The sequence below is a fragment of the Mauremys mutica genome, chromosome 5 (genome assembly GCF_020497125.1).
Source record: "Mauremys mutica isolate MM-2020 ecotype Southern chromosome 5, ASM2049712v1, whole genome shotgun sequence".
Taxonomy (NCBI): Eukaryota; Metazoa; Chordata; order Testudines; family Geoemydidae; genus Mauremys; species Mauremys mutica.
Genome location: NC_059076.1, coordinates 136,936,110 through 136,962,513, shown reverse-complemented (window position 1 = coordinate 136,962,513; position 26,404 = coordinate 136,936,110). Strand labels below are relative to the sequence as shown.

Here is a 26,404-nt window from a genome sequence, read left to right as displayed (position 1 = left end):
TTAATAATGAATTCATGCCACTTCATATGCATTACTCCATTTGCATACCTGTGATTTATTACAGTTTGTCAAGTGAAACCAACTGTTGCAAGGGACAAATGTAAGAACAACAAATGCCTTGTTTTACCACTACAGTGGTGACTTATTAAAATATTTCCAGTGTGTTAAAGTAGTTATTCATGGACAGATGCCGTATGTTAATTTAACAGTGTTAACTCCTATGGTGCCAAAACTTATTTTTCAGTATGAATCCTATTGCTATAAATTAAATATCTGGCACCAAAAGCTTAAGCTCCTAACAATAAAATATCATATTCTTCTTCAATCCATCAAGTGACAATTTTCAGTTCAGAGTCCTTAATTTAAAAAGACCAGGGACATTTTCTACTCTCAAAACCTCTTCAGCTGTAAACAGAGATCCGCTTCATGCAAACTTCTGAAAGACATTTGATTAGATACTGCATGACATTTTGATTAAGAAACTAAAATGACAGAAAATCATCTTAGTGCACATTAAATGGATTAAAACTGGCTGATGGGTCTCAAAACATAATTGTACACAAGGAATGATCACTAAGTGTGTGTGTGTGTGTTTCTAGTAAGGTCCCACACAGACTGGTTCTTGGCTCTATGACATGTAATGTTTTATCAATAATCTTAAAGAAAACAAAATCACCACTGATTAAGTTGGAAGATGGCACACCTTGGAGTAAAATAATGAAGAGGACAGGCCACTACAGAGCTATATGGACCGTTTTGTAAGCTGAGCATAAGAAAACAATCCGTGTTGCAACATGGCCAGATGTTAGGCCATACATCTAGGAACAAAGAATGTATGACATATTTAAAGGATGAGGTACTCTATCATGGGAAGTAGTGATAACAGAAGAGATTTGGGAGTCATGGTAGATAATTGGTTGAACATGAGCTCCCACTGTGATGCTGTGGCTTAAAGGGCTGATGTGATTCTGCAAAGTATAACCAGAGGAAATACTGAAAAGAAGTACAGAGGTTATTTTACCTCTATAACTGGCACTGGGTTGAGACCGCTACTGGAATAGTTCTGGCATACACAAGTCAAGAAGATGTTGATAAATTGAAGAGGGTTCAAAGAAGAACCACAAGAATGATTACAGCACTGGAAAACATGCCTAACAGTGAAAGACTCTTGGATCTCAATCTATTCAGCTCATCAAAGAGAAGGTTAAAAGGGTAACTGGTCATAGTTTACAAGTACCTACATGAAGGAACAAATATTTGATAATAGAGGGCTCTTCAATCATTTGGGGGGAGGGATAGCTCAGTGGTTTGAGCATTGGCCTGCTAAACCCAGGGTTGTGAGTTCAATCCTTGAGGGGGCCACTTGGTGATCTAGGGCAAAAATTGGTCCTGCTAGTGAAGGCAGGGGGCTGGACTCAATGACCTTTCAAGGTCCCTTCCAGTTCTAGGAGATTGGAATATCTCCAATTATTATTATTATAATCTAGCAGACAAAGATAACAAGATCTGATAGCTAGAAATTGACGCCAGACATATTCAGGCTAGACATATTCAGACTAGAAATAAGGTGTGCATTTTTAACGGAAAGGATAATTAACATGGAGACAACCTGTCACGGGTAGTGGTGGACTCTCCATCACTAGAAATATTGTAATTAAGATAATTTTAACTCAATGATATGCTCTAGTTCAATCACCACCATTGTACTTTAGGCAGGAATTAAATTAACAGAAGTCCTGTGGCCTGTGTTATGCAGGAGGTCAGACTAGACGGTCCAGTGGTCTCTTCTGGCCTTAAAATTATGAACCTATGCCTCTCAAATGGAAGAGTCCATTAAATTTTATATCAAGGTTTATACACACACACACACGGAGAGCGTAGGTGTGAAGAGCAGGTCTTGCCTCTTTCTCTGAGAACTTCCAGGACCCTGGATACGAGAAATGAAGACATTTTGAGCAACCTAGCTCACTCCATTGCGAATTCTGGGTTTTCCCTGAAATACGTTCTCTAGAACTTTGAGTTGAAACAAATGTAAAAAAGCTTTTGTTCAGACATCTCTTCTCCAGCAAATATGTAACATCCCTTCCTCGATAAACAGAATTCAATGGATGTAGGCACTAATGTTCGGTAATAAGAAATGCAGCTTTTTTTAAAATGCTCAACTTTACTGTAAAAAGCGACACAGTCCTGTGGCACCTTATAGACTAACAGAAGTATCGGAGCATGAGCTTTCGTGGGTGAATACCCACTTAACCCACGAAAGCTTATGCTCCAATACTTCTGTTAGTCTATAAGGTGCCACAGGACTCTGTCGCTTTTTAAAGATCCCGACTAACACGGCTACCCCTCTGATACTTAACTTTACTTTAGTTAAGTTCCATCCAAAATATCAGATTTGGACTGAATGAGGCATAGACGTTCTCTGTGCATTTTATTCCACTGCCCATCACTATAGTATCTGAACAGCAGTGAACAGACCTATTTCTGGCACTGATTTGTTAAGTGTCACTAGCCATATAAACTTCTTGGTGCTTCAGTTATTCCATTTGCAAAATGTAAGCAATGATATCTGTCTTCATTATAGAGTGCTGTAAGGCACATATAACAAACACCAAGCTTATTCTTCTAGGCCATGGCACCTTTGGGTAGAAAGAGCAGGAAGAAAAGGCTCAGCATATGCTCAAGAAGTCAGAGACAAGGTTCTGACAGCACAATTCTAGCTTGGTTGCGATGAGATATTTCAATACACCAGTGAGCAGCTGCTCTTGCATGTGCAAGCAGATTTGTTATCTAATAGCTATGAGCAATTGAAAATGCACCACAGTAAATCTATACCAGCATATTCGAAGATACAGGTTTCTAATTAATGCTTATTACCCCACATAACAAATCTTAACTTAGCAAATAGGGAGTAGAATAGAAAAGGAAATGTGCAACACAGACTATTACTACTACTACATCTCGTGTTATAGTGTCCTGAAGCTCTAGTCAGATCAAGGCCCCATTGAGGTAAGCATTACATAAAAACATTGTGAGAGACATTCCCTGTCCCAAATGTATGAGTTTATTAAAGATCAGATACATCAAGTGGTTGTAACAAAGAAATGGAGGTAGAATAAGGAAACAGTGGAAAATATGGTTACGTAGACTAGCAGTGCCCACAAATTTTCAAGTCAAACAAACTGAGTGACTTAAAACCTGCATTAGGCACATTTTCTTATCCCTATTTCCTCATCCTCCCTACATTTGTTTTACACCCAACTTTTTGCATTTTGTCTAAGCTCTTTGAGGATAAAATCCGTCTCTTCCTATGTGTCTGTATTCCCCCTTTTGACTGGGACTCTGGATGCTATTGTAATACAAATAATACCACTCTCACATGTTTTGTGCATAATCGTTAACCCCTGTTGGCACCTGCTCATCCATTATCAGTTGGCAATTTACTCTAGGCATCATGGTAGAAGCATGTCTTGAGAAGGATAGAGTACATAGATCTTGCAGATTAGTTCAGGTAGGATGTAAAAAAATGTTTGTGGGAGAAACTGGTGGAGCACGGGCCGGGGGGAGGAGGACGACACAGATGTGTTCTATGAACATGCAAGCTGGAGGTTAAGTTGTGAAGCGTCTTAAAGGTACGAACAAGAAATTTTATCTGATGAGGAAGAAAGGGGAGCCAGCAGAGGGGCTCAATTAACAACATGCTCAGGATGACAAGTCAGGAAAATTATTTTAGCAGCTGTATTTTGAATGGTCAGAAAGACACAAGAGGAAGAGGTAAGAGCTTGGACACGTTTTAGCAATATGGAAAGGGGGGGGAGAAGGCTACATCTTAGAGGCGTTATGTAAGCAGCAGCAAGATTTGGGTAGCATTCACATTATTTAATACCAAATTTTGAAGGTTTAAAAGCATACACCCTGCAACCTTTAATTCCTACAAGTTCTCTGCCAGCATAGTCAATAAGGGAAAGAGGTGAAAAGCTAAAGAAAGTGATAACAATAAATATTAAAATTCAACCTAAGCAAAGAAAAGAGAGACATTATGGGCATAGTTCCTTAAAAATTCTAAACAGTTCTCTTGTGTTATGGTGCTAGGAGGAGAATTTTTGAACAGATGCCTTTTTTCACCCTTCATCAGGATTAGAGGCATCTGCTATTTCTTCAAAATCAGTTTAGAGAGCAAATCAGCTCTGTACTAATGAAGAGTGTAATTCAAATGCCAGCTAAAGCAGCAATTAAACAATAATTGAATATAATTTTTCTACCTCAAAAGCACCACTGCATTATGCTCAAATTTTCAGGCACAGACTTCCTGGTGATTTGCAACATGATTTTAAACTATGAATCACAAATTTTAATGCTATGAACTACCTATAACCTCATTCTAAAAACTAACTAATTTGGGGAAAATATATAAAAACTGGAAGCACATATCATGCTTATTCCACCTATTCAGCAATGTACCAAGAATCAGCTTGATAAGAGCTGATGACTGAAGTCAGGAAAATGAAATTGTTTTCCCAGCTCAGACTTTATCCAAATTGATGACCAAAGCCAAGTCACTTAAATTTTCTTTTTAAAGCCAAACATTTCCCCATATCTAAAATAGGAATGAGAATAATATGATATCCTAATTGTGCTTCCTCTTTTTGAGCCCTAAATACAGATGCAGTGTTTACAGCAAGGGTGGGCATCTGAGAATAGAAACTGTATGGTGGGCCATGAATACTCACAAAACTGGGGTTGGGGTGCAGGCTCCCGGGTGGGGCTGGGGATGAGGAGTTCAGGGTGCGGGGGAGGGGGGCGCACCAGGCTGGGTAGGGGTGGTAGGGTGTTTGGGGGGGGGAGGATTTTGGTTGGGGTGCAGGCTCTGGGGTGGGGATGGGGATGAGGAGTTTGGGGTGCAGGAGGGTGCTTTGTGCTGGGACCGAAGGGTTCGGAGGGCAGGAGGGGAATCAGGGCTGTGGCGAGGGGTGGGGCGCGGGGAGAGGCTCAGGGGTGCAGGCTCCAGTCAGCACTTACCTCAAGTGGCTCCCGGAAGCAGCGGCCATGTCCCCACTCCGGCTCCAATGTGGAGCCACGGCCAGGTGGCTCTGCACACTGCCCCTGCAGCTCCCATTGGCTGCAGTTCCCGGACAATGGGAGCTGCGGGGACGGCACTTGGCACGGGGGCAGTGTGCAGAGCAGGGCCATGCCGCTGCTTCCAAAAGCAGTGTTGAGCAGACCCCAACCCTGCTCCCCGGCTGGAGCACCGGAGCGGGACAAGCCCCAGACCCTGCTCCTGCCGGCTGCAGTTTGCCCACCCCTAGTTTACAGGAAGCATCCTTAAGGTATAACAGAAGGTTAATATTTACATTTTCAATTAAAGTAAAAAAAATAAACAAACACGTTTGTTTTTAGTAAGTTACAACCTTTTTTGTCTTTCCTTTCCCTGTCCATTGTCTCTACCTCATTCTTGTTCCCTTTTCTACGTACCGCATAGCAAGGCTGTCGTGTCTAGAGCAAATGCAATGTACTTTTGGAACATTACACGAAAACTGAAGTGTAAGTTAAGTATGATGGTAATTCTGGAAACGGTAGCACAGCTGGCCCATAGGAAAGGATTCAAGTCCAATGTGGGTATTACCAATTCATATGTATATTCTGGAATCTATTTCCCTCAGCTGAAGACGGCAAGAACATAAGGTGGTCTGTTGCTACAAGAGTAAACTATATTCTATTTAGTCTTTTTTCTGCACTTAAAACTACCCTCTTGGCACCAGTAGCCATAATGCCTTAGGTTACAACCAATACTGCCAAATCTCTCTACCTGTATTCATCTTTACAAGGTCCATCACTGTGGTATCCAAATGACTTCATGAGAAGTAAACAAGAATCTCTCTTCCAAAATTACTGGAAGAAACTAGCTTTACGTTTTGAGTTTTATTTAAACTATATAATTGAGGGTGTTGCTGATGTGTTTGTGAGGCATGTATGGCTATAGTTCTGCTTGGTTCCAGTCACACAGGCAAGACCCAAATTTATTATAACATAGTAAATTCACTATCAGGTGTAAGTCTGATATTTTAATGGCAGATTTTGTAGTTTACATAAGGCTTGCATAATGAATAACATCAAATTAAACATTTTTTATATTAAAAAAAATCAGGATTTCTGTATTTCCCTGTACATTGGCCAAACCGGACAGTCTCTACGTAAAAGAATGAACGGACACAAATCAGATGTTAAGAATTATAACATTCAAAAACCAGCTGGAGAACCCTTCAATCTCCCTTGTCACTTGATTACAGACCTAAAAGTCGCAATATTACAACAAAAAAACTTCAAAAACAGACTCCAGCGAAACACTGCTGAATTGGAATTAATTTGCAAATTGGACACCGTTAAATTAGGCTTGAATAAAGACTGGGAGTGGATGGGTCATTACACAAGGTAAAACTATTTCCCCATGTTTATTTTTCCCCCCTACGGTTCCTCACACCTTCTTGGCAACTGCTGGAAATGGGCCATTTTGATTACCACTACAAAAAGTTTTTTCCCCCCTCTTCTCCTGGTAATAGTTCACCTTAACTGATCATTCTCATTATAGTGTGTATGGTAACACCCATTGTTTCATGTTCTCTGTGTCTATACATATCTTCCTACTGTATTTTCCATTGAATGCATCTGATGAAGTAGGTTTTAACCCATGAAAGCTTATGCTCAAATTTCTTAGTCTCTAAGGTGCCACAAGTACTCCTGGTTTTTTTTGTTTGTTTGGTTTGGTTTGGTTTGTTTTTTTTACACACAAAATAAGGATTCAAGTGTACTACCATTAAATCCCCTGATCCATCCCTCAGCGAAATACTAACAGTTTTTACTATTGGTTGGCTATGGTTTGAGTAACAGTACACTCATCACCAGTACACACACACAGAGCTATATATTAATGATACTTAGATCTTTTTTTTTTTTTTGCCCTTGGGAAGCCAAATCTTCATTTAGGAGTCAAGTAAAACAATAGCATAATATACAATTAGCTTCTTACTGTGTGGTAGGACTTACCTAAAGGCTGCCACTAATGGAGCATAAACTGAGTCTCCATCATACACGTACAAATGGTCCCAACTGCATTCTGTAGCAAAGTGATTGAATCGAAGCCTCAAGACTGTATTTGGCCTAAACAAAAAACAAACCCTAAATTAACCATACAAAAAACCCACAACGGATAGCATCCCCAAACAACTGCCTTGATGTGAAGTTTCACTCTCAAAGTGACTCATTCACCTTACAGTAACTGTGATTTCTCAAGATGTGTTGTTCATTTAGAATCCACTCTGTGCACTCCATGCATGAGATTTGGCAAGCAATGTCCATTGGGTCCACACCTGTGCCCAGGATATCTTCACCACCCCACTCCAGCCCCCCAAAAGGCATTAAAGGCAGGCTGTTCCTATGTCAATAAAGAATTCTGTAGTTAGAGGCCTCTAAAAGCAGGAAAGGAGGGTGGGTCAGGATATCTTTGGTATCCATGATATCTACATATCTCAATTTCTGTAAGGCAAGTATTCAGTTATTAGACAATAACTTGAAAAAAAAAATATAGATTCCACTATTGGTGACTAACAAACATTTATCTGTTTGCATGGAATTGGATAAATATGGTATAACAACATATATAGAACAGCACCTCTACCTCGATATAACACTGTCCTCGAGAGCTAAAAAATCGTACAGCGTTATAGGTGAAACCGTGTTATATTGAACTTGATTTGATATGCCAGAGCCCGCAGCCCCGCCCCCCTGGAGCGCAGCTTTACCACGTTATATCCGAATTCTCATTATATTGGGGTGGTGTTATAACGGGGTAGAGGTGTACTTAAACAATGACTAGAGAGGACGAAAGAGTAGTGTCTTGCAAAGGTGTGTGCTGAGCTCTGAGTAGCTGCCAGATAGATTTCAGAAGTAGGGATGTTTTTGAAACAGGCAGCAGAGGCTGCCTGAGCTCTAATGGGACCAGGTGACTAACTCGGCTAACCCATAGCAAGTCCTCATACAGCTGGAGTCCCACTTAGATATTCTGAGAGAAGAATGACTGACCCTTAACCATTTCTGCAAAGGCCACAAACAGTGTAAGTGTGTTCCTGAATGGTTTTGGCCTGTCAATATAAAAAGGCAGTGCCCTTACTACAAGTGTGTGAAACTCAGCTTTCCGCACAGGGGGCGGGGCTGCGGGCTGAGTAAGGCTTGGGGAAGAAAACTGGGAGATGAACAGACTGGATCATATGGAACTTAAACAATTTTTGGAAGGAACTTGAGATGAGGTCTAATTGTGACACTATCCTTATGAAAACTATATAAGGGGGACATGCCATGTGGGCCTAAAACTTGCCTATCCTTTGAGCAACGGCCACTCCAAAAAGAAGTCTTCACTGGAAGGTGGTACAGGGAACAAGCTGCTAAAGGCTCAAAGGGGGGGAACCCCATCAATCTTGCTAATCCTCTACTGAGGCACAAAGAGGAAGGGGGTTCCTAAATTGGGGAGAAATAAACATCTACTGCAGCTGTCCTCAAACTGTGGGTTGGGACCCCAAAGTGGGTTGTGAAGGCTGGCTTAGACTTGCAGGGGCTCGAGGCCAAAGCCCGAGCCCCACCACCCAGGGCTAAAGGATATGGATAGAAATTTCATGCTCTAGTGAAAATATAACATTAGGGATCTATTATCGACCACCTGACCAGGACAGTAATAGCGATGATTAAATGCTAAGGGAAATTAGAGAGGCTATCAAAATTAAGAACACAATAATAGTGGGGGATTTCAATTATCCCCATATTGACTGGGAACATTTCACTTCAGGACGAAATGCAGAGATAAAATTTCTCGATACTTTAAATGACTGCTTCATGGAGCAGCTGGTACGGGAACCCACAAGGGGAGAGGCAACTCTAGATTTAATCCTGAGTGGAGCGCAGGAGCTGGTCCAGGAGGTAACTATAGCAGGACCGCTTGGAAATAGTGACCATAATACAATAGCATTCAACCTCCCTGTGGTGGGAAGAACACAACTGCCCAACACTGTGGCATTTAATTTCAAAAGGGGGAACTATACAAAAATGAGGGGGTTAGTTAGACAAAAGTTAAAAGGTACAGTGACTAAAGTGAAATCCCTGCAAGTTGTGTGGGCCCTTTTTAAAGACACCATAATAGAGGCCCAACTTCAATGTATACCCCAAATTAAGAAAAACAGTAAAAGAATTAAAAAAGAGCCACCGTGGCTTAACAACCATGTAAAAGAAGCAGTGAGAGATAAAAAGACTTCCTTTAAAAAGTGGAAGTCAAATCCTAGTGAGGCAAATAGAAAGGAGCACAAACACTGCCAACTTAAGTGCAAGAGTGTAATAAGAAAAGCCAAAGAGGAGTTTGAAGAACGGCTAGCCAAAAACTCCAAAGGTAACAACAAAATGTTTAAGTACATCAGAAGCAGGAAGCCTGCTAAACAACCAGTGGGGCCCCTTGATGATCAAAATACAAAAGGAGCGCTTAAAGACGATAAAGTCATTGCGGAGAAACTAAATGGATTCTTTGCTTCAGTCTTCACGGCTGAGGATGTTAGGGAGATTCCCAAACCTGAGCTGGCTTTTGTAGGTGACAGATCTGAGGAACTGTCACAGATTGAAGTGTCACTAGAGGAGGTTTTGGAATTAATTGATAAACTCAACATTAACAAGTCACCGGGACCAGATGGCATTCACCCAAGAGTTCTGAAAGAACTCAAATGTGAAGTTGCGGAACTATTAACTAAGGTTTGTAACCTGTCCTTTAAATCAGCTTCGGTACCCAATGACTGGAAGTTAGCTAATGTAACGCCAATATTTAAAAAGGGCTCTAGGGGTGATCCCGGCAATTACAGACCGGTAAGTCTAACGTCGGTACCGGGCAAATTAGTTGAAACAATAGTAAAGAATAAAATTGTCAGACACATAGAAAAACAAACTCTTGAGCAATAGTCAACATGGTTTCTGTAAAGGGAAATCGTGTCTTACTAATCTATTAGAATTCTTTGAAGGGGTCAAAAAACATGTGGACAAGGGGGATCCGGTGGACATAGTGTACTTGGATTTCCAGAAAGCCTTTGACAAGGTCCCTCACCAAAGGCTCTTACGTAAATTAAGCTGTCATGGGATAAAAGGGAAGATCCTTTCATGGATTGAGAACTGGTTAAAGGACAGGGAACAAAGGGTAGGAATTAATGGTAAATTCTCCGAATGGAGAGGGGTAACTAGTGGTGTTCCCCAAGGGTCAGTCCTAGGACCAATCCTATTCAATTTATTCATAAATGATCTGGAGAAAGGGGTAAACAGTGAGGTGGCCAAGTTTGCAGATGATACTAAACTTCTCAAGATAGTTAAGACCAAAGCAGATTGTGAAGAACTTCAAAAAGATCTCACAAAACTAAGTGATTGGGCAACAAAATGGCAAGTGAAATTTAATGTGGATAAATGTAAAGTAATGCACATTGGAAAAAATAACCCCAACTATACATACAACATGATGGGGACTAATTTAGCTACAACGAGTCAGGAAAAAGATCTTGGTGTCATCGTGGATAGTTCTCTGAAGATGTCCACGCAGTGTGCAGAGGCAATCAAAAAAGCAAACAGGATGTTAGGAATCATTAAAAAGGGGATAGAGAATAAGACTGAGAATATATTATTGCCCTTATATAAATCCATGGTACGCCCACATCTCGAATACTGTGTACAGATGTGGTCTCCTCACCTCAAAAAATATATTCTAGCACTAGAAAAGGTTCAGAAAAGGGCAACTAAAATGATTAGGGGTTTAGAGAGGGTCCCATACGAGGAAAGATTAAAGAGGCTAGGATTCTTCAGCTTGGAAAAGAGAAGACTAAGGGGGGACATGATAGAGGTATATAAAATCATGAGTGATGTTGAGAAAGTGGATAAGGAAAAGACGGTTACTCACCTGTAGTAACTGTTGTTCTTCGAGATGTGTTGCTCCAATCCATTCCAGTTAGGTGTGCGCGCCGCGCGTGCACAGCATCTCGGAACTTTTTTCCCTAGCAACCCCGGCGGGCCGGCTGGGCGCCCCCTAGAGTGGCGCCGCTATGGCGCTAAATATATACCCCAGCCGGCCCGTCCGCTCCTCAGTTCCTTCTTGCCGGCTACTCCGACAGTGGGGAAGGAGGGCGGGTCTGGAATGGATTGGAGCAACACATCTCGAAGAACAACAGTTACTACAGGTGAGTAACCGTCTTTTCTTCTTCGAGTGATTGCTCCAATGCATTCCAGTTAGGTGATTCCCAAGCCTTACCTAGGCGGTGGGGTCGGAGTGAGACATGGCGGAGTGTAATACCGCAGAGCCGAAGGCTGCGTCGTCTCGAGACTGCTGCACCAACGCGTAGTGGGAGGCGAAGGTGTGCACCGAAGACCAGGTGGCCGCTCGACAGATGTCCTGGATTGGGACGTTGGCCAGGAAGGCCAGAGATGAGGCGTGTGCCCTCGTCGAGTGTGCAGTGACACGGCCTGGTGGTACACGAGCCAGCTCGTAGCAGGTCCGGATACACGCAGTGACCCAGGAGGAAATCCGCTGGGAGGATATCGCATCTCCCTTCATGCGGTCAGCCACCGCGACGAACAGCTGGGGCGAACGCCGGAAGGACTTAGTCCGCTCAATGTAGAAGGCGAGCGCCCTACGGACGTCGAGCGTATGTAGCTGCTGTTCCCGAGGCGAGGCATGCGGCTTCGGGAAGAACACCGGGAGGAAGATCTCCTGATTGAGATGGAATGCTGACACCACCTTCGGGAGAAAGGTCGGATGAGGGCGCAGCTGTACCTTGTCCCCATGGAAGATCGTGTATGGCGGAGCAACCGTTAGAGCGCGAAGCTCAGAAACTCGCCTCGCTGAAGTAATGGCAACAAGGAAGGCTGTCTTCCACGAGAGGTAGAGCAGGGAGCACGTGGCCAGAGGCTCGAACGGAGGACCCATTAGTTTGGCCAACACGAGGTTCAAGTCCCAGGTCGGGGCAGGGCGCCGCACTGGCGGGTACAAGCGGTCCAGGCCCTTGAGGAAACGGGAAACCATCTGGTTCGAGAAGATGGACCGACCTTCCATGGAGGGACGAAAGGCGGATACCGCTGCTAGATGAACCCTCAAGGAGGAGACCGCCAGACCTTGCTCTTTAAGGTGCCAGAGGTAGTCCAGGATGGTAGGGACCGGTACCAGGAATGGATTAAGACCTCGGTGATCACACCAGAGTGCAAACCTCTTCCACTTCGCCAGGTAAGTGGAGCGAGTGGAAGGTTTTCTGCTCTCGAGCAGGACCTGTTGAACCGCTGCAGAACAGCCCCTCTCCGCGTGGGTCAGCCACTCAGGTACCAAGCTGTAAGATGGAGGGATTGCAGGTTCGGATGGTGGAGTCTGCCGAAGTCCTGGGTGATGAGGTCCGGCCACAACGGCAGGGGGATGGGCTCCCGAACGGAGAGCTCGAGCAGCAGGGTGTACCAGTGCTGCCTCGGCCAGGCTGGCGCCACTAGAATGATGTGGGCTCTGTCCCTCCGAAGCTTCAGGAGCACTCGGTGCACGAGCGGGAACGGAGGGAAGGCGTAGAGGAGGCGATCCGTCCAGTGATAAAGGAAGGCATCCGTCAGGGAGCCTGGGGAGCGACCTTGGAATGAGCAAAACCGGTGGCACTTCCTGTTCTCTTTGGAGGCGAAGAGGTCTACTTGGGGAAACCCCCACCTCCGGAAGATAGTGTGGACGACATCTGGACGGAGAGACCACTCGTGGGAGAGGAACGACCTGCTGAGACGGTCGGCCAGCGTGTTCTGCACTCCCGGAAGAAAGGATGCTTCCAGGTGAATTGAGTGGGTCACGCAGAAGTCCCACAGGAGCATCGCTTCCTTGCAGAGGGGGGAGGAGCGGGCTCCGCCTTGCTTGTTCACGTAGAACATCGCGGAGGTGTTGTCCGTGAATACTGTCACACAACGACCTTGGAGGCGGGCGCAGAAGGTGCGACAGGCCAGGCGGATGGCGCGTAGCTCGCGAACGTTGATGTGCAGTGTGAGCTCCTGGACCGACCACAGGCCCTGCGTGTGGAGATTGCCCAGGTGGGCCCCCCAACCGAGCGCTGAGGCGTCCGTGGTCAAAGTAGCGGACGGCCGAGGAGGGTGAAATGGGACTCCCGCACACACGACGTCCGGGTTGAGCCACCAGCGGAGGGACTCGAGGGTCGCCCTGGTGACCGTGACCACCATGTCGATGGGGTCTCGATGAGGGTGGTACACCGACGCGAGCCAAGACTGGAACGGGCGGAGGTGGAGCCGCGCGTATGCTGTGACATACGTGCACGAAGCCATGTGGCCCAGGAGGCGGAGGCAGGAGCGGACCGACGTGGTTGGGAAGGCGACGAGGTCCCGGATGATGGAGACCATCGTCTGGTGCCGAGCGCGAGGGAGGCAGGCTCTGGCCGTCGTGGAGTCGAGGACCGCTCCGATGAACTCCACCCGCTGCGTCGGAATCAAAGTGGACTTCTCTGTGTTGATGAGAAGACCGAGCCGCTGAAAGAGAGACAGGATCTCTGCCATGTTGCCCATCACAAGTTGCCGGGACTGGCCTCGAACCAGCCAGTCGTCAAGATACGGATAAACGTGCATCTGACGACGTCGGAGGGCTGCGGCGACCACCGCCATGCATTTGGTAAACACCCTCGGGGCGGTGGACAGTCCGAACGGTAGTGGGTGTCGTTGAGCACAAACCGAAGGTAACGACGATGTGGAGGATAGATCGCGACATGGAAGTAGGCGTCCTTCATGTCGAGGGCGGCAAACCAGTCTCCCGGATCCAGAGAGGGAATGATGGTCCCCAGAGTGACCATGCGAAACTTGGGCTTGAGCAGGTACTTGTTTAGCTCGCAAAGGTCCAGAATAGGACGTAGCCCGCCTTTCGCCTTGGGGATGAGAAAATAACGGGAGTAGAATCTCCTGCCCCGTCTGTCCTGAGGCACTGCTTCTATGGCACCCACGCTCAACAGAGTCTGGACCTCCCGTAAGAGGACTTGCTCGTGAGAGGGGTCCCTGAAGAGGGACAGGGAGGGTGGGTGGGAAGGCGGGGGCGAAGCAAATTGCAGGCGGTATCCCGACTGGACTGTTTGAAGCACCCAGTTGTCTGATGTTAAGCGGGACCACGCCGAAAAGAAATGGGAAAGGCGGTTGCAAAACAGAGGGGAAGGATCCGGTAGGGAGAGTGATGGGCCGTCCTCGAGCGTCCCATCAAAAGGCCTGTTTGGCCCCCTGAGGGGTCTTCGAAGCGGCCTGGCCCTGGTTGCGGCGGTTGCCAGATGGACGACGGCGATTTTGGGCCAGACGTCGGCTGTTGTAAGGGCGATACCGGGACTGGAAGGCCGGTCTGGAGGGCTGCGGACGGAATGGCCTACGCTGCGTCGCTGGCGTATGCATGCCTAATGTGCGTATCGCGATACGACCGTCCTTTAAAGACTGGATCCTAGAATCCGTCTTCTCAGAGAACAGCCCTTTAGTGTCAAAGGGAAGGTCCTGCAACGTATATTGGACCTCCGGCGGCAGGGTGGAAGACTGCAGCCAGGCGATACGCCGCATCGTGACTCCTGAGGCCAAGGTCCTCGCCCCCGAGTCCGCAGTGTCGAGGGCGGCTGAGATGGAGGATCTAGATGACCTCCTTCCCTCCTCCAGCATGGCCGTGAACTCCTGTCGGGAGGCTGACGGCAGGAGCTCGGTAAACTTCGCCAGGGACGTCAGGATGTCGAAGACGTACCTGGCGAGGAGTACCATCTGGTTGGCAATCCTCATTTGCAGGCCTCCTGCAGAATAGACCTTCCGGCCTAGCAGGTCCATACGTTTCGCGTCCTTCGATTTGGGCGCCGAAGCCGGTTGACCGTGCCGCTCCCTGTCATTAACCGACTAGACTACCAAGGAGTCCGGGGTCGGATGCATATACAGGTATTCATACCCCGTGGGAGGGACAGAGTACTTTCGCTCAACCCCACGGGCTGTAGGGGGCACGGACGCTGGCGTCTGCCAGATAGTGGTGGCGTTCTTCTGCACCGTCCGGACAAACGGAAGTGCAACTCGCACCGGCGTGTCCGCCTCGACCACGTTCGTGATAGGGTCCTCGTCCTCGCGTACCTCCTCTATGGGCAAGGCCATTGCCGTCGACACACGACGAAGGAGGTCCTGGTGAGCTCTCACGTCAATGGGTGGAGGTTCCTTAGTTGCTGCACCGGCCACCCGCCTCATCAGGCGAGGATGAGGAGGACAACCCTTGGACGACCGTCTCCGAAGAGGGGCCTGCCACCTGTCCGTCGGAGGGTGCGGGCTGCACATGGCCTTGGGATTCGGACGCTACAGCATCCGCCGCCGGTGGCGAAGGGGCCGGTCTGGATACCGTCGCCTCTGGGACTCTGCGCTCTGACGCGGGGGGCCTTGGTGGAAAAGGCACCCCCTGGGCCTCGTACTGGGCCCATGGAACCCAAAAGCCCCACGGTTGTGCCCCTTGAGGATGGTGCCGTGGGGTGGGCGGCAAGAGTCCGTATCCGTCCGCGCCAGAAGCGACCGACTCGGGTCGAGAAGGCCATGGCGGTGCCGAAGCGCTCGCAGAGTGTGGTGCCGAATGGGGCCGACCTTCCCCGGGAGGCAAAGAAGTGCGAGGTTGCTCCGGCCGGTACCGGGACGGCGACCGGGAGTGACGTCCGCCGCGGTGCCGGGAGCTCGACCGGTGCCGGGAGCTTGACCTTGTTTGAGAACGACGGTGCCACGAACGTCCGCGCGAGTCGCGGTGCCGGGAACGGTGCCGGGACGGCGATCTCTGATGGCGCCGACGCGATGGCGACCTGGATCTCGTGCGGCGTCGGGAGTACGACCGGCACCGCGATGACGAGCGGTACCGGGACTGCGACCGGCGTTGTGATGGCGACCGGTACCGCGAAGTCGAGCGGTGCCGAGATCGCGAGCGTCTGGATGGAGATCTGCCGCGGGACCGGGACCGGGAGCGTCGTCCATGCGGCCTGTCCAGGGACGGTGGCCGGGTCATTCTCGCCGGCTTCCCCGCCGACACGACAGCCCGCACCGGCGGTGCCGGGGGCCGGAGGCCTGGTGCCTCTATGAGCTTGATGAGCTCTCGCGCGGAGGCGAATGTCTCCGGGGTTGACGGCAGCCGGGGCTCGACCTCGGACGGTACCGGGGAGCGTGGCGGCGCCGGACTCGACGGCCCTTGCGGCGCCGGAGTCAAGGGTCCTGTGCGCGGCTTGTGTACGGGCACCGCAGGAGCTGCCAGGCGCGCAGCTGCTTGCGCCGAGGCCTCAGCGCTAGCCTGCGCTATTGCCTTCGCCAGTCTCTGCTTTCCTGTAGGCGAAAGCGAGCGGTGCCGCGACTTCTTAGCTGCTTTCTGCGTCGGCGGCGCCGCGGAGGTGGAGCGGCTCGGTGCCGCCGGTGCGCTTTGCACCGAGTCAGTTCGCGGTGCCGGCGCGGACGGTGCCGGTGGTCGAAGCGAGGCTTCCATTAGGATCTGCTTCAGGCGGATGTCCCGCTCCTTCCGGGTCCGCGGTTTAAAAGTTAAGCAGATCGAACACTTGTCCGTTCTATGCCCTTCGCCCAAGCAACGGAGACAGGCGTCGTGTGGGTCTCCGATGGGCATCGGCTTCTGGCACGCCGCGCAGGGCTTAAAGCCCGGTGCCTTGGGCATGAGCCCGCACCGGGTCAGGTAAAAGGGGAAACCCCCCCCTTTCACCTTATCTACACTAACTAACTATCTAAAACTGTAACTACTAAACTAACTATATACAAGAGAGATGTAAACGCTAGGGATTGTGGAGAACGAAGAGCCCTCCACAGTTCCAACTGGCCGTCACGGGCGGTAAGAAGGAACTGAGGAGCGGACGGGCCGGCTGGGGTATATATTTAGCGCCATAGCGGCGCCACTCTAGGGGGCGCCCAGCCGGCCCGCCGGGGTTGCTAGGGAAAAAAGTTCCGAGATGCTGTGCACGCGCGGCGCGCACACCTAACTGGAATGCATTGGAGCAATCACTCGAAGAAGAAAAGTTATTTACTTATTCCCATAATACAAGAACTAGGGGTCACCAAATGAAATTAATAGGCAGCAGGTTTAAAACAAATAAAAGGAAGTTCTTCTTCACGCAGCGCACAGTCAACTTGTGGAACTCCTTACCTGAGGAGGTTGTGAAGGCTAGGACTATAACAATGTTTAAAAGGGGACTGGATAAATTCATGGTGGCTAAGTCCATAAATGGCTATTAGCCAGAATGGGTAAGAATGGTGTCCCTAGCCTCTGTTCGTCAGAGGATGGAGATGGATGGCAGGAGAGAGATCACTTGATCATTGCCTGTTAGATTCACTCCCTCTGGGGCACCTGGCATTGGCCACTGTCGGTAGACAGATACTGGGCTAGATGGACCTTTGGTCTGACCCGGTACGGCCTCTCTTATGTTCTTATTCAGCCCTGGGTGGTGGGGGCTCAGGCTTTGGCTTTGTCTCACCCTCCGGGACACTGGGACTCAGGCGGGCTCAGGCTTCGGTCCCCGCTCCTGGGTTTGTGTAGTAATTTCTTGTTGTCAGAAGGGGGTCATGGTGCAATGAAGTTTGAGAACCCCTGATCTACTGTACGATGAGAAAACACAATGTGGCCCTGGATAGGAGGGTGGTGAAGTATTATAAAGTTACATGAATTGAAATGGTAGTTGAGTCATAATAAACATGGGTCCCTTATCTCTTCCTTCTTGGAGCTGAGACATACAGGCCTAGGGAATGTGGATCAGCCTGGGAGTCATTTAAAGAATGGAAAGCCTCATCTGTCTTTGAATTAAGAAATTCATTGTCCTCAAAGAGAAAGCCCTCAATTGTAGGGCTGCCAAGCGATTAAAAAGATTAATCTCAATTAATCACACGATCAAACTCACTGTTAAGCAATAATAGAATACCATTTATTTAAATATTTTTTCATGTTTTCTACATTTTCATATATATTGATTTCAATTACAACACAGAATACAAAGTGTACAAGTACTCACTTTATATTTATTTGAAATTACAAGTATTTGCACTGTAAAAAAACAGAATAAATAGTATTTTTCAATTCATCTAATACAAGTACTGTAATGCAATCTCTTTATCATGAATGTTGAATTTACAAATTTAGAATTATGTGCAAAAAAATCTGCATTTAAAAATAAAACAATGTAAAATTTTAGAGCCTGCAAGTCCACTGAGTCCTACTTCTTGTTCAGCCAATCACTCAGACAAACAAGTCTGTTTACATTTGCAGGAGATAATGCTGCCCACTTCTTGTTTACAATGTCACCTGAAAGTGAGAACAAGCGGTCTTGTGGCACTCTTGTAGCAGGTGTCACAAGATATTTACGTGTCAGGTGAGTGCAAGATTCACATGTACCTTCATGCTTCAACCACCATTCCAGAAGACGTGTCCATGCTGAGCAGAACCCGTTGTCAATAACAATCCAAAGCAGTGTGGACCAACGCATGTTCATTTTCATTATCCGAGTCAGATGCCACCAGCAGAAGGTTGATTTTCTTTTTTGGTGGTTCAGGTTCTGTAGTTTCCGCATCAGAGTGTTGCTCTTTTAAGACTTCTGAAAGCAAGCTCCACACCTTGTCCCTCTCAGATTTTGGAAGGCACTTCAGATTCTTAAACCTTAGGTTGAGTGCTGTAGGTATCTTTAGAAATCTCTCATTAGTACCTTGCTTGCGTTTTGTGAAATCTGCAGTGACAGTGTTCGTAAAATGAACAACATGTGCTGGGTTATCATCCGAGACTGCTATAACATGAAATATATGGCAGAATGCGGGTAAAACAGAGCAGGGAACATACAATTCTTCCCCAAGAAGTTCAGTCAGAAATTTAATTAACACTTATTTTTTTAAATGAGCGTTATCAACATGGAACCATGTCCTCTAGAATGGTGGCTGAAGCATGAAAGGGCATACGAATGTTTAGCATATCTGGCACGTAAATACCTTGCAATGCAGGCTACAAAAGTGTCATATAAATGCCTGTTCCCACTTTCTGGTGACATTGTAAATAAGAAGAGGGCAGCATTATCTCCTGTAAATATAAACAAACTTGTTTGTCCTAGCGATTGGCTGAACAAGAAGTAGGCCTGAGTGGACTTGTAGGCTCTGATGTTTAACATTGTTTTGTTTTTGAGTGCAGTCATGTAACAAAAAATAAAAATAAAAAAAAATCTACATTTGTAAATTGCACTTTCACTACAAAGAGATTGCACTACAGTACTTGTATAAGGCAAATTGAAAATTACTATTTCTTTCGTTTATCATTTTTACAGTGCAAATATTTGTAAGCAAAATATACACTTTGATTTCAATTACAACACAGAATACAATATATACGAAAAGGTAGAAAAACATCCAAAATATTTAATAAATTTCAACTGGTATTCTATTATTTAACAGTGCAGTTAAATGTGCAATTAATCGCAAATAATTTTTTAATTGTGATTAATTTTTTTGAGTTAATCGCGTGAATTAACTGCAATTAATCAACAGCCCTACTCAATTGTTATTTGGACCTCCATGGAAATCCCAAATGCTTGTAAACAGGATAATCTTCACATCTCAGATGTGACCATGGTGAGTAATGCTGTATTAGAGGCATCTAGTGCAGCTCACAGGAGATATCAGCTGCTCCTCATTTATTATAGATTTGAACTCTTTCCTAGACTCTAGAGAAAGTGTGACTGTAAATTGAGACAGCTTGTCGCAGGGCAAGTAACTGTATTTTGCTAGCAGTTCTGGGTAATTAGTTTCTCACATCTAGAGACTGGCTAGTAAGTAGACTTTATTGACCAAATAGACCCCACAAAGCTGGAGCTTTCTCCCTTTTGTGTTGATTTGGGAGGTCCTTGCTGTTTGAACTTCTCCTGGACAGCTGCTTCAAGAGATCCTGGCACTGGATGAGAACACAAGTACTCAAATCCCTTTGAAGGGTGGAATCTATGCTGGAGACTGCCACCAGTGCTTCGCCAGTTCCAACAGTCCCTGCTTTATAGGCATGGTGAGCCTACCGAACATGAAAAGGTAGGGAATGTTCAGCAGTCATATTTCCGGTCTGAATTTGTCTAGCTTCAACTTCCAGCTACTGGATCTTGTTATACACCTTTGTCTAGTAGACTCTAGAGCTCTCTTAACAGCACAGGATTCACTCTGGGCATGAGGTGAAGACAGACACCTGCACAGTTGATAGCTTTATAGAAACTTTTCAGAGTGGAACTGTACTTCAGAATTGCATACCTTACATTTGGCAAACCAGAGATAGTACAGACTCTCTCTGTAAGGATGTGTACTTGGTTTTTGGCAACATAATTCTCTACTATCTCCTTTCTGCCCAGCTTTAACCCCTCATTCACACTATCCTCTGATGCCAAGACTAAAATCAAGTGAGAAGGCGAAGCTGGAAGAGCTTTGTGTGCAGCTCAGCACTTCGACTAACACGGGTTCATTTTGTGCATCTCTGAGCACCAAAGATGTGGTATGACTGAGGAAGAAGATTTCTAGCTCACTCCTCATAAAATATATGTTTTCCTGGGAAAGCAACCGGATACATGCAAAGAAACGCTGCACATGAACTAAGATTAGCTATGTTGATATTTATCAGGGAATGGCAAATAGAACATTTTCTTTGGTAAAAATAAGTTAACGAGTAGAAAACTGGAGCCTGGTGATAGGAGATTAAAGCTTGTTATAAAAGAATTGCTGAGCTTTGGGAAATGTTAAGGAACATACCACAGAGACACAAACAGTCTAATCTTCCTACAAAACCAACGGAAACAAAGTGTACAGAGAACATAGGTAAAAATGTATTCTTTACTGTTTCAAGATCTTAGGGACCCTGATCCTGCAAAATGCTGAGTGACCTCAACTCCCAGAAATTTCAGCACAGGTGAATTCCATCACAAAACCTAGTCTTTATTCAGAAACCTGTCCATTTAGCCTCTTTCCAGAGTTCCACAGTTCTGCTTCAACCTCAGTTAAAGCTATGTCGTTTAATGCATGACAGCTGACAGTTCAAATGTTTAAAAACTAGACTGATTTTGCAGCTCTGGCGCTGGCACTTACCCACACACACCAAAAAAAATCGAAAAAACACACACATTTGTGATGGTTAAACCACTAATCGGATGACAGTCAGAAGCTAAACACTGTAAGTGTCACTCTTAAAATTACTGCAAAAGTCAGTAAAGCAATAAAAAATGATCAAAGTCACAGTGTAATGGTCATCAGAGGGCAAGCTTGAACCTGGGATCTCTGGAGCTAAATGCATGAGCCTCTACTGCATGAGCTAGAAGCCACATGGCTCTTAACTAAGGCTGTAGCAGACTCATTACTCTGTAAGTGGTCTCAGTGCCACTAGAGGAGAACAGATCACTACACCCAGGAGGTGTGGGGGTTACAACAGCAACAAGCAACCTTTGGCACGTGGTCCATCAGGAAAACCTGCTGGCAGGCCGGGATGGTTAGTTTACCTGCAGAGTCCGCAGGTTTGGCCAAATGCAGTTCCCACTAGCCACCATTCGCCATTCCAGGCCAATGGGGCTGCAGGACGTGGCAGCCAGCACATGCCTTGGCCCGCAGCACTTCCCGCAGCCCCCATTGGCATGAAACGGCGAACGGCGGCCAGTGGGCACTGCAATCAGCCAAACCTCCGGATGTTGCAGGTAAACAAACCATCTCGGCCCGCCGGCAGCTTTTCCTGATGACCTGCATGCCAAAGGTTGCTGATCCCTGATGTGTAAGGGTCCCAACTGCCTTTTCAGACTTTAAGACACCTTTGCAAGAAGGGCAACCATTCCTCTGATGTCATTGGGAACTAAGGAGTAAATATACATTTGGAAAGCAACAGAAGCTCAGCATTTATTTGAAAAAAAAAAATTTTCTTCATGCACAGGGTTTTTTAAAGTTAGAGCTCTCTGCTTTTGGCATTTTGAAAAAAAAAAGTTACAAATACAGTCTAGCCAACCATCTGAAATTCGGAAATCTGGAGAGTTTGCAACCATAATACTTAGGTCATTTTAACACAAAAACAAAATTCCATGTGTTTTGATCTTTTCAACTATCCAATTTTATAAAGCAGTCAAGCCCTTGAATTTCATCATTTAGAAAGGGCAATGTTGATTATTGTGAGAGTGTTCTTTCCCATAATAAGTGATAAAAGTGAGTGAAACCAAGGTCTAAATGTGTTCACTAATTGAATTGCACTTAAAATTATTGTAAATAATGCTCTCTAAATATTAAGGTGTTTGCTACTTACTTTCCTTCAATGAGCCATGTGCATTTTGTTTTGTATTTATAATGTCCAGGCCCATCTGTTACATATCCAGAAGATCCAGTTAGCCTGTAAATAAAAATTAGAAATGTAGGTTTCTAATGTGATTAAATACTTGAGTTTTTCCAAACATCTTAGGTTCAAAAAATACCCTGATTAAAGCACCCAGCTTTAGGTTTTCATTTATTGAATGGCCATTATTAAATAAATAAATAAATAAATAAAAACACCACACACACAAATGGATCAGACAATTGGGATTCTGCTACTGTACTCTTGGTCTGTACCCCTTCTCGTAACTAGCCAGAGTACCCACAAGTTGTGCCAGGAAGTTCAAAGTGGTGTTCTCATCTGGCTTCCTTCTCATATCAGCAACTCAGACAAATTGTATTTCTTTCATAACGGAAGATAGGTACAGGAAGAGAAATGTAGGGAGGATGTCAATAGAGCTTCCCTTAATACAGCAGACAGAAGTGATGAAACAAGGTACTTGTTTATAAGTATTGCAGTGAAAACAAATAGAAAATGAAAGATTTGTTTCAACAAAGTGCAAAGTTACTACAAAAGTAAAACTTTCAAAATACAAAGAAATATTACTTTCAAAAGCAGAGTCTGAAGGAATGAGGAGTACTTGTGGCACCTTAGACACTAACAAATTTGTTTGAGATAAGCTCAAATAAATGTGTTAGTCTCTAAGGTGCCACAAGTACTCCTAGAGTCTAAAGGGTAACTCATGGTCCAGTCTAGATTGAGCTTATGTTACAGACTCTTCTCCAAGACCTATGTGCTGAACTCCCCTTACTCTCCACTCCATTTTCTAATATAATAACCCTCTTTGTCACCGCCTGGCTCAATTATAACTCATTCTGCTTCGATAACCCACATTGCAGGCAATGGTCCCTGTTCCTGGTATAAGTTTATTTCTTAAAATGCTGCCTCTTCCAACAATCTGTTTCCCCTTAGACTACTCAAAATTATTTTCCACTGTTGAAATGCATCACTGCTGGACACAGATTGACTGGATGATTTTAGCCATTCCTTAGCAGATTCATTAAATCTAGCATTTGAAGTGTTGGTGTTAAAATAAAAACAAAACCCTACCTATGGAAGAATTCGAGAGTAATAGAGCATGCACCAGCTGTACTGGTGTGGAGTGAGTGATTGTGGCCATGGCTACACTTGCAAATTTGCAGCGCTACAGCAGGGTGTGAAAACACACCCTCTCCAGCGCTGCAAATTGCGGCGCTGCAAAGCGCCAGTGTGGTCAAAGCCCCAGCGCTGGGAGCGCGCGGCTCCCAGCGCTGTATGTTATTCCCCACAGGGAGGTGGAGTACGGACAGCGCTGGGAGAGCTGACGCTTTGACTACACTTAGCGCTTCAAAGTGTCCTCAATTAAACCGTATTTCCTTTTCTCCCTGGGAGTAATTATTTCCACTTTAGCATTTCAATTGGCCAGTTAAGACTCAGGCCTGTGTGTCACCTAAATGAGCATACTAATACTCCATTTCAAGCAACACAAATGCAAATTTTAAATGATATAAAATCCAATCTTACTAAAAGGTAAAGACAAAATTATTTGTAACAGCAGGTACCGAATATAACCTCACAAGTCAAGAAAAATTAGCAATTTCTATCATAACGTTAAAAAAACTAGGGCTGTCACGCAATTAAAAACATTAACTGCGTGATTAAAAACATTAACCATGATGAATCACGCTGTTAATAATAGAATACCATTTATTTAAATATTCTGCATGTTTTCTACATTTTCAAATATATTGATTTCAGTTACAACGCAGAATAAAGTGTACAGTGCTAACTTTATATTTATTTTTATTTACAAATATTTGCAATGTAAAAATTAAAGTAGTATTTTTCAATTCACCTAATACAAGTACTGTAATGCAATCTCTTTATCATGAAAGTTGAACTTACAAATGTAGAATTATGAACAAAAAATAACTGCACCAAAAATAACAAAACGTAAAACTTTAGAGCCTACAAGTCTACTCAGTCCTGCTTCTTGGTCAGCCAATTGCTCAGACAAACAAGGTTGGTTACATTTGCAGGAGATAATGCTCCCACTTCTCACTTTCAGGTGGCATTGTAAACAAGAACAGGTGTTTGCCTGGCACTGTTGTAGCCAGTGCCGCAAGATATTTACGTGCCAGATGCAGTAAAGATTCCTATGTCCCCTCATGCTTTGACCACCTTTCCATGCTGACGGCAAGTTCTGCTCAATAACTATCCAAAGCAGTGTGGACTGACATATGTTCATTTTCATCATCTGAGTCAGATTCCACCAGCAGGTTGATTTTCTTTTTTGGTGGTTTGGGTTCTGTAAGTTTCCACATCGGAGTGTTGCTCTTTTAAGACTTCTGAAAGCATGCTCCACACTTTGTCCCTCTCAGATTTTGGAAGGCACTTGAGATTTTTAAACCTTGGGTCAAGCGCTATAGCTGTCTTTAGAAATCTCACACTGTTATCTTCTTTGCGTTTTGTCAAATATGCAGTGAAAGTGTTCTTAAAATGAACAACATGTGCTGGGTCATCATCTGACACTGCTATGAAGCATACGGCAGAATGTGGGTAAAACAAAGCAGGAGACATACAATTCTCCCACGCTGAGAAGTTCAGTCAAAAATTTAATTAATGCATTTTTTTTTTTATCATCAGCATAGAAGCATGTCCTCCGGAATGATGGCCAAAGCACGAAGGGGTATATGAATGTTTAGCATATCTGGCATGTAAATACCATGCAATGCCGGCTACAAAAGTGCCTTGCAAACGCCTGTTCTCGCTGGTAGGTGACATCGTAAATAAGAAGCGGGCAGCATTATCTCCCGTAAACTTGTTTGTCTTAGCAATTGGCTGAACAAGAAGTAAGACTGAGTGGACTTGTAGGCTCTAAAGTTTGACATTGCTTTGTTTTGAGTGCAGTTATGTAACCGAAAAAAACCCCTACATTTGTAAGTAGCACTTTCACGATAGAAACTGTACTACAGTACATGTATGAGGTGAATTGAAAAAACTCTTATCATTTTTAGTGCAAATATTTGTAATAAAAAATAATATAAAGTGAGCACTGTACACTTTGTATTCTGTGCTGTAACTGAAATCAATATATTTGAAACTGTAGAAAAACCATCCACAAATAGTACACCAATTGAAATTAAATATGATTTAATAGTGCGATTAAAACCACAATTAATCTAAATTAATTTTTTTAAATGGAGATTAATTCTGAGTTAATCATGTGAGTTAACTGTGATTAATTGACAGCCCTAATAAAAACCTACCCTCAGGCTGCAGAAAATGCCATTACTCCAAGAAGCTGCACTTCTGGAGGGTATTGTCTTTGTATCTCATATCCTACCTCTGTTTCAGTTATTATATCAACTGAAAACTCTATTTTTTTAATTACACACTGATAATTCCCCACTATTTCATTTACCATGGAAGCAAGAGTCCTTCCCAGGAGATAAATGTGGAAAATTTCTCCAAATCCTGTCTCTCACCCTCCCTTTGGAAGAGAACTGAGTACTAAGCCATGACATCATTCACCCTCCTCCACATGTGGGTCATATTTACAAGCTCACCAGGCTTCTGGAACCCAAGGGCTTGTGAGATTTAAAACCACTACAAGTTACAGATTCCTTGCCTTTTTCCGCAGTTTAACTATTGACTGGTGCTGAGCAACATCCTTTCCCAAGGGAGGAGCAGCAGTGCATACGTGCAACGCATCCTGAGAGAGTCTGAGAATCCATTGGAATTTAGGGGAGAGTGTAAGATCAAGACCAAAACTATCTGGCCCAGTTTGACTGATACAGATAAAATGAGACCAAGTAGTCCTAGCGGTTCCTCACAGATGCATTATTAAAAGAGGAGTTCCAAAAGCCAGTGGAAATTTTTACAAGAGAATTTTGGCATTAAAAACATTGTGAAGTAGCAATCAACATGTTCCAGCAACATGTTCTGGCAACTGAGCAGCTACACGACACTCCACTGGAGAACATCCTTGTATTTTAAAGCAACATAGCAAGTTCTCAGAGAAGCATA

General features: G+C 45.1%; 1 protein-coding gene across 3 annotated transcripts in view; it reads right to left on the bottom strand.

The window, feature by feature from the left end:
• Positions 1-26,404, bottom strand: part of ATRN (attractin) — a 259,935-nt gene that overhangs the window by 188,478 nt on the left and 45,053 nt on the right. For all 3 annotated transcript variants that reach the window (XM_045019462.1, XM_045019463.1, XM_045019464.1), the window contains exons 2-3: positions 22,331-22,414; positions 7,042-7,155 (exon numbers count right to left, since the gene is read on the bottom strand). In XM_045019462.1, the coding sequence (XP_044875397.1) occupies positions 7,042-7,155; positions 22,331-22,414 (198 nt within the window). The remainder of the gene's footprint in view (positions 1-7,041; positions 7,156-22,330; positions 22,415-26,404) is intronic.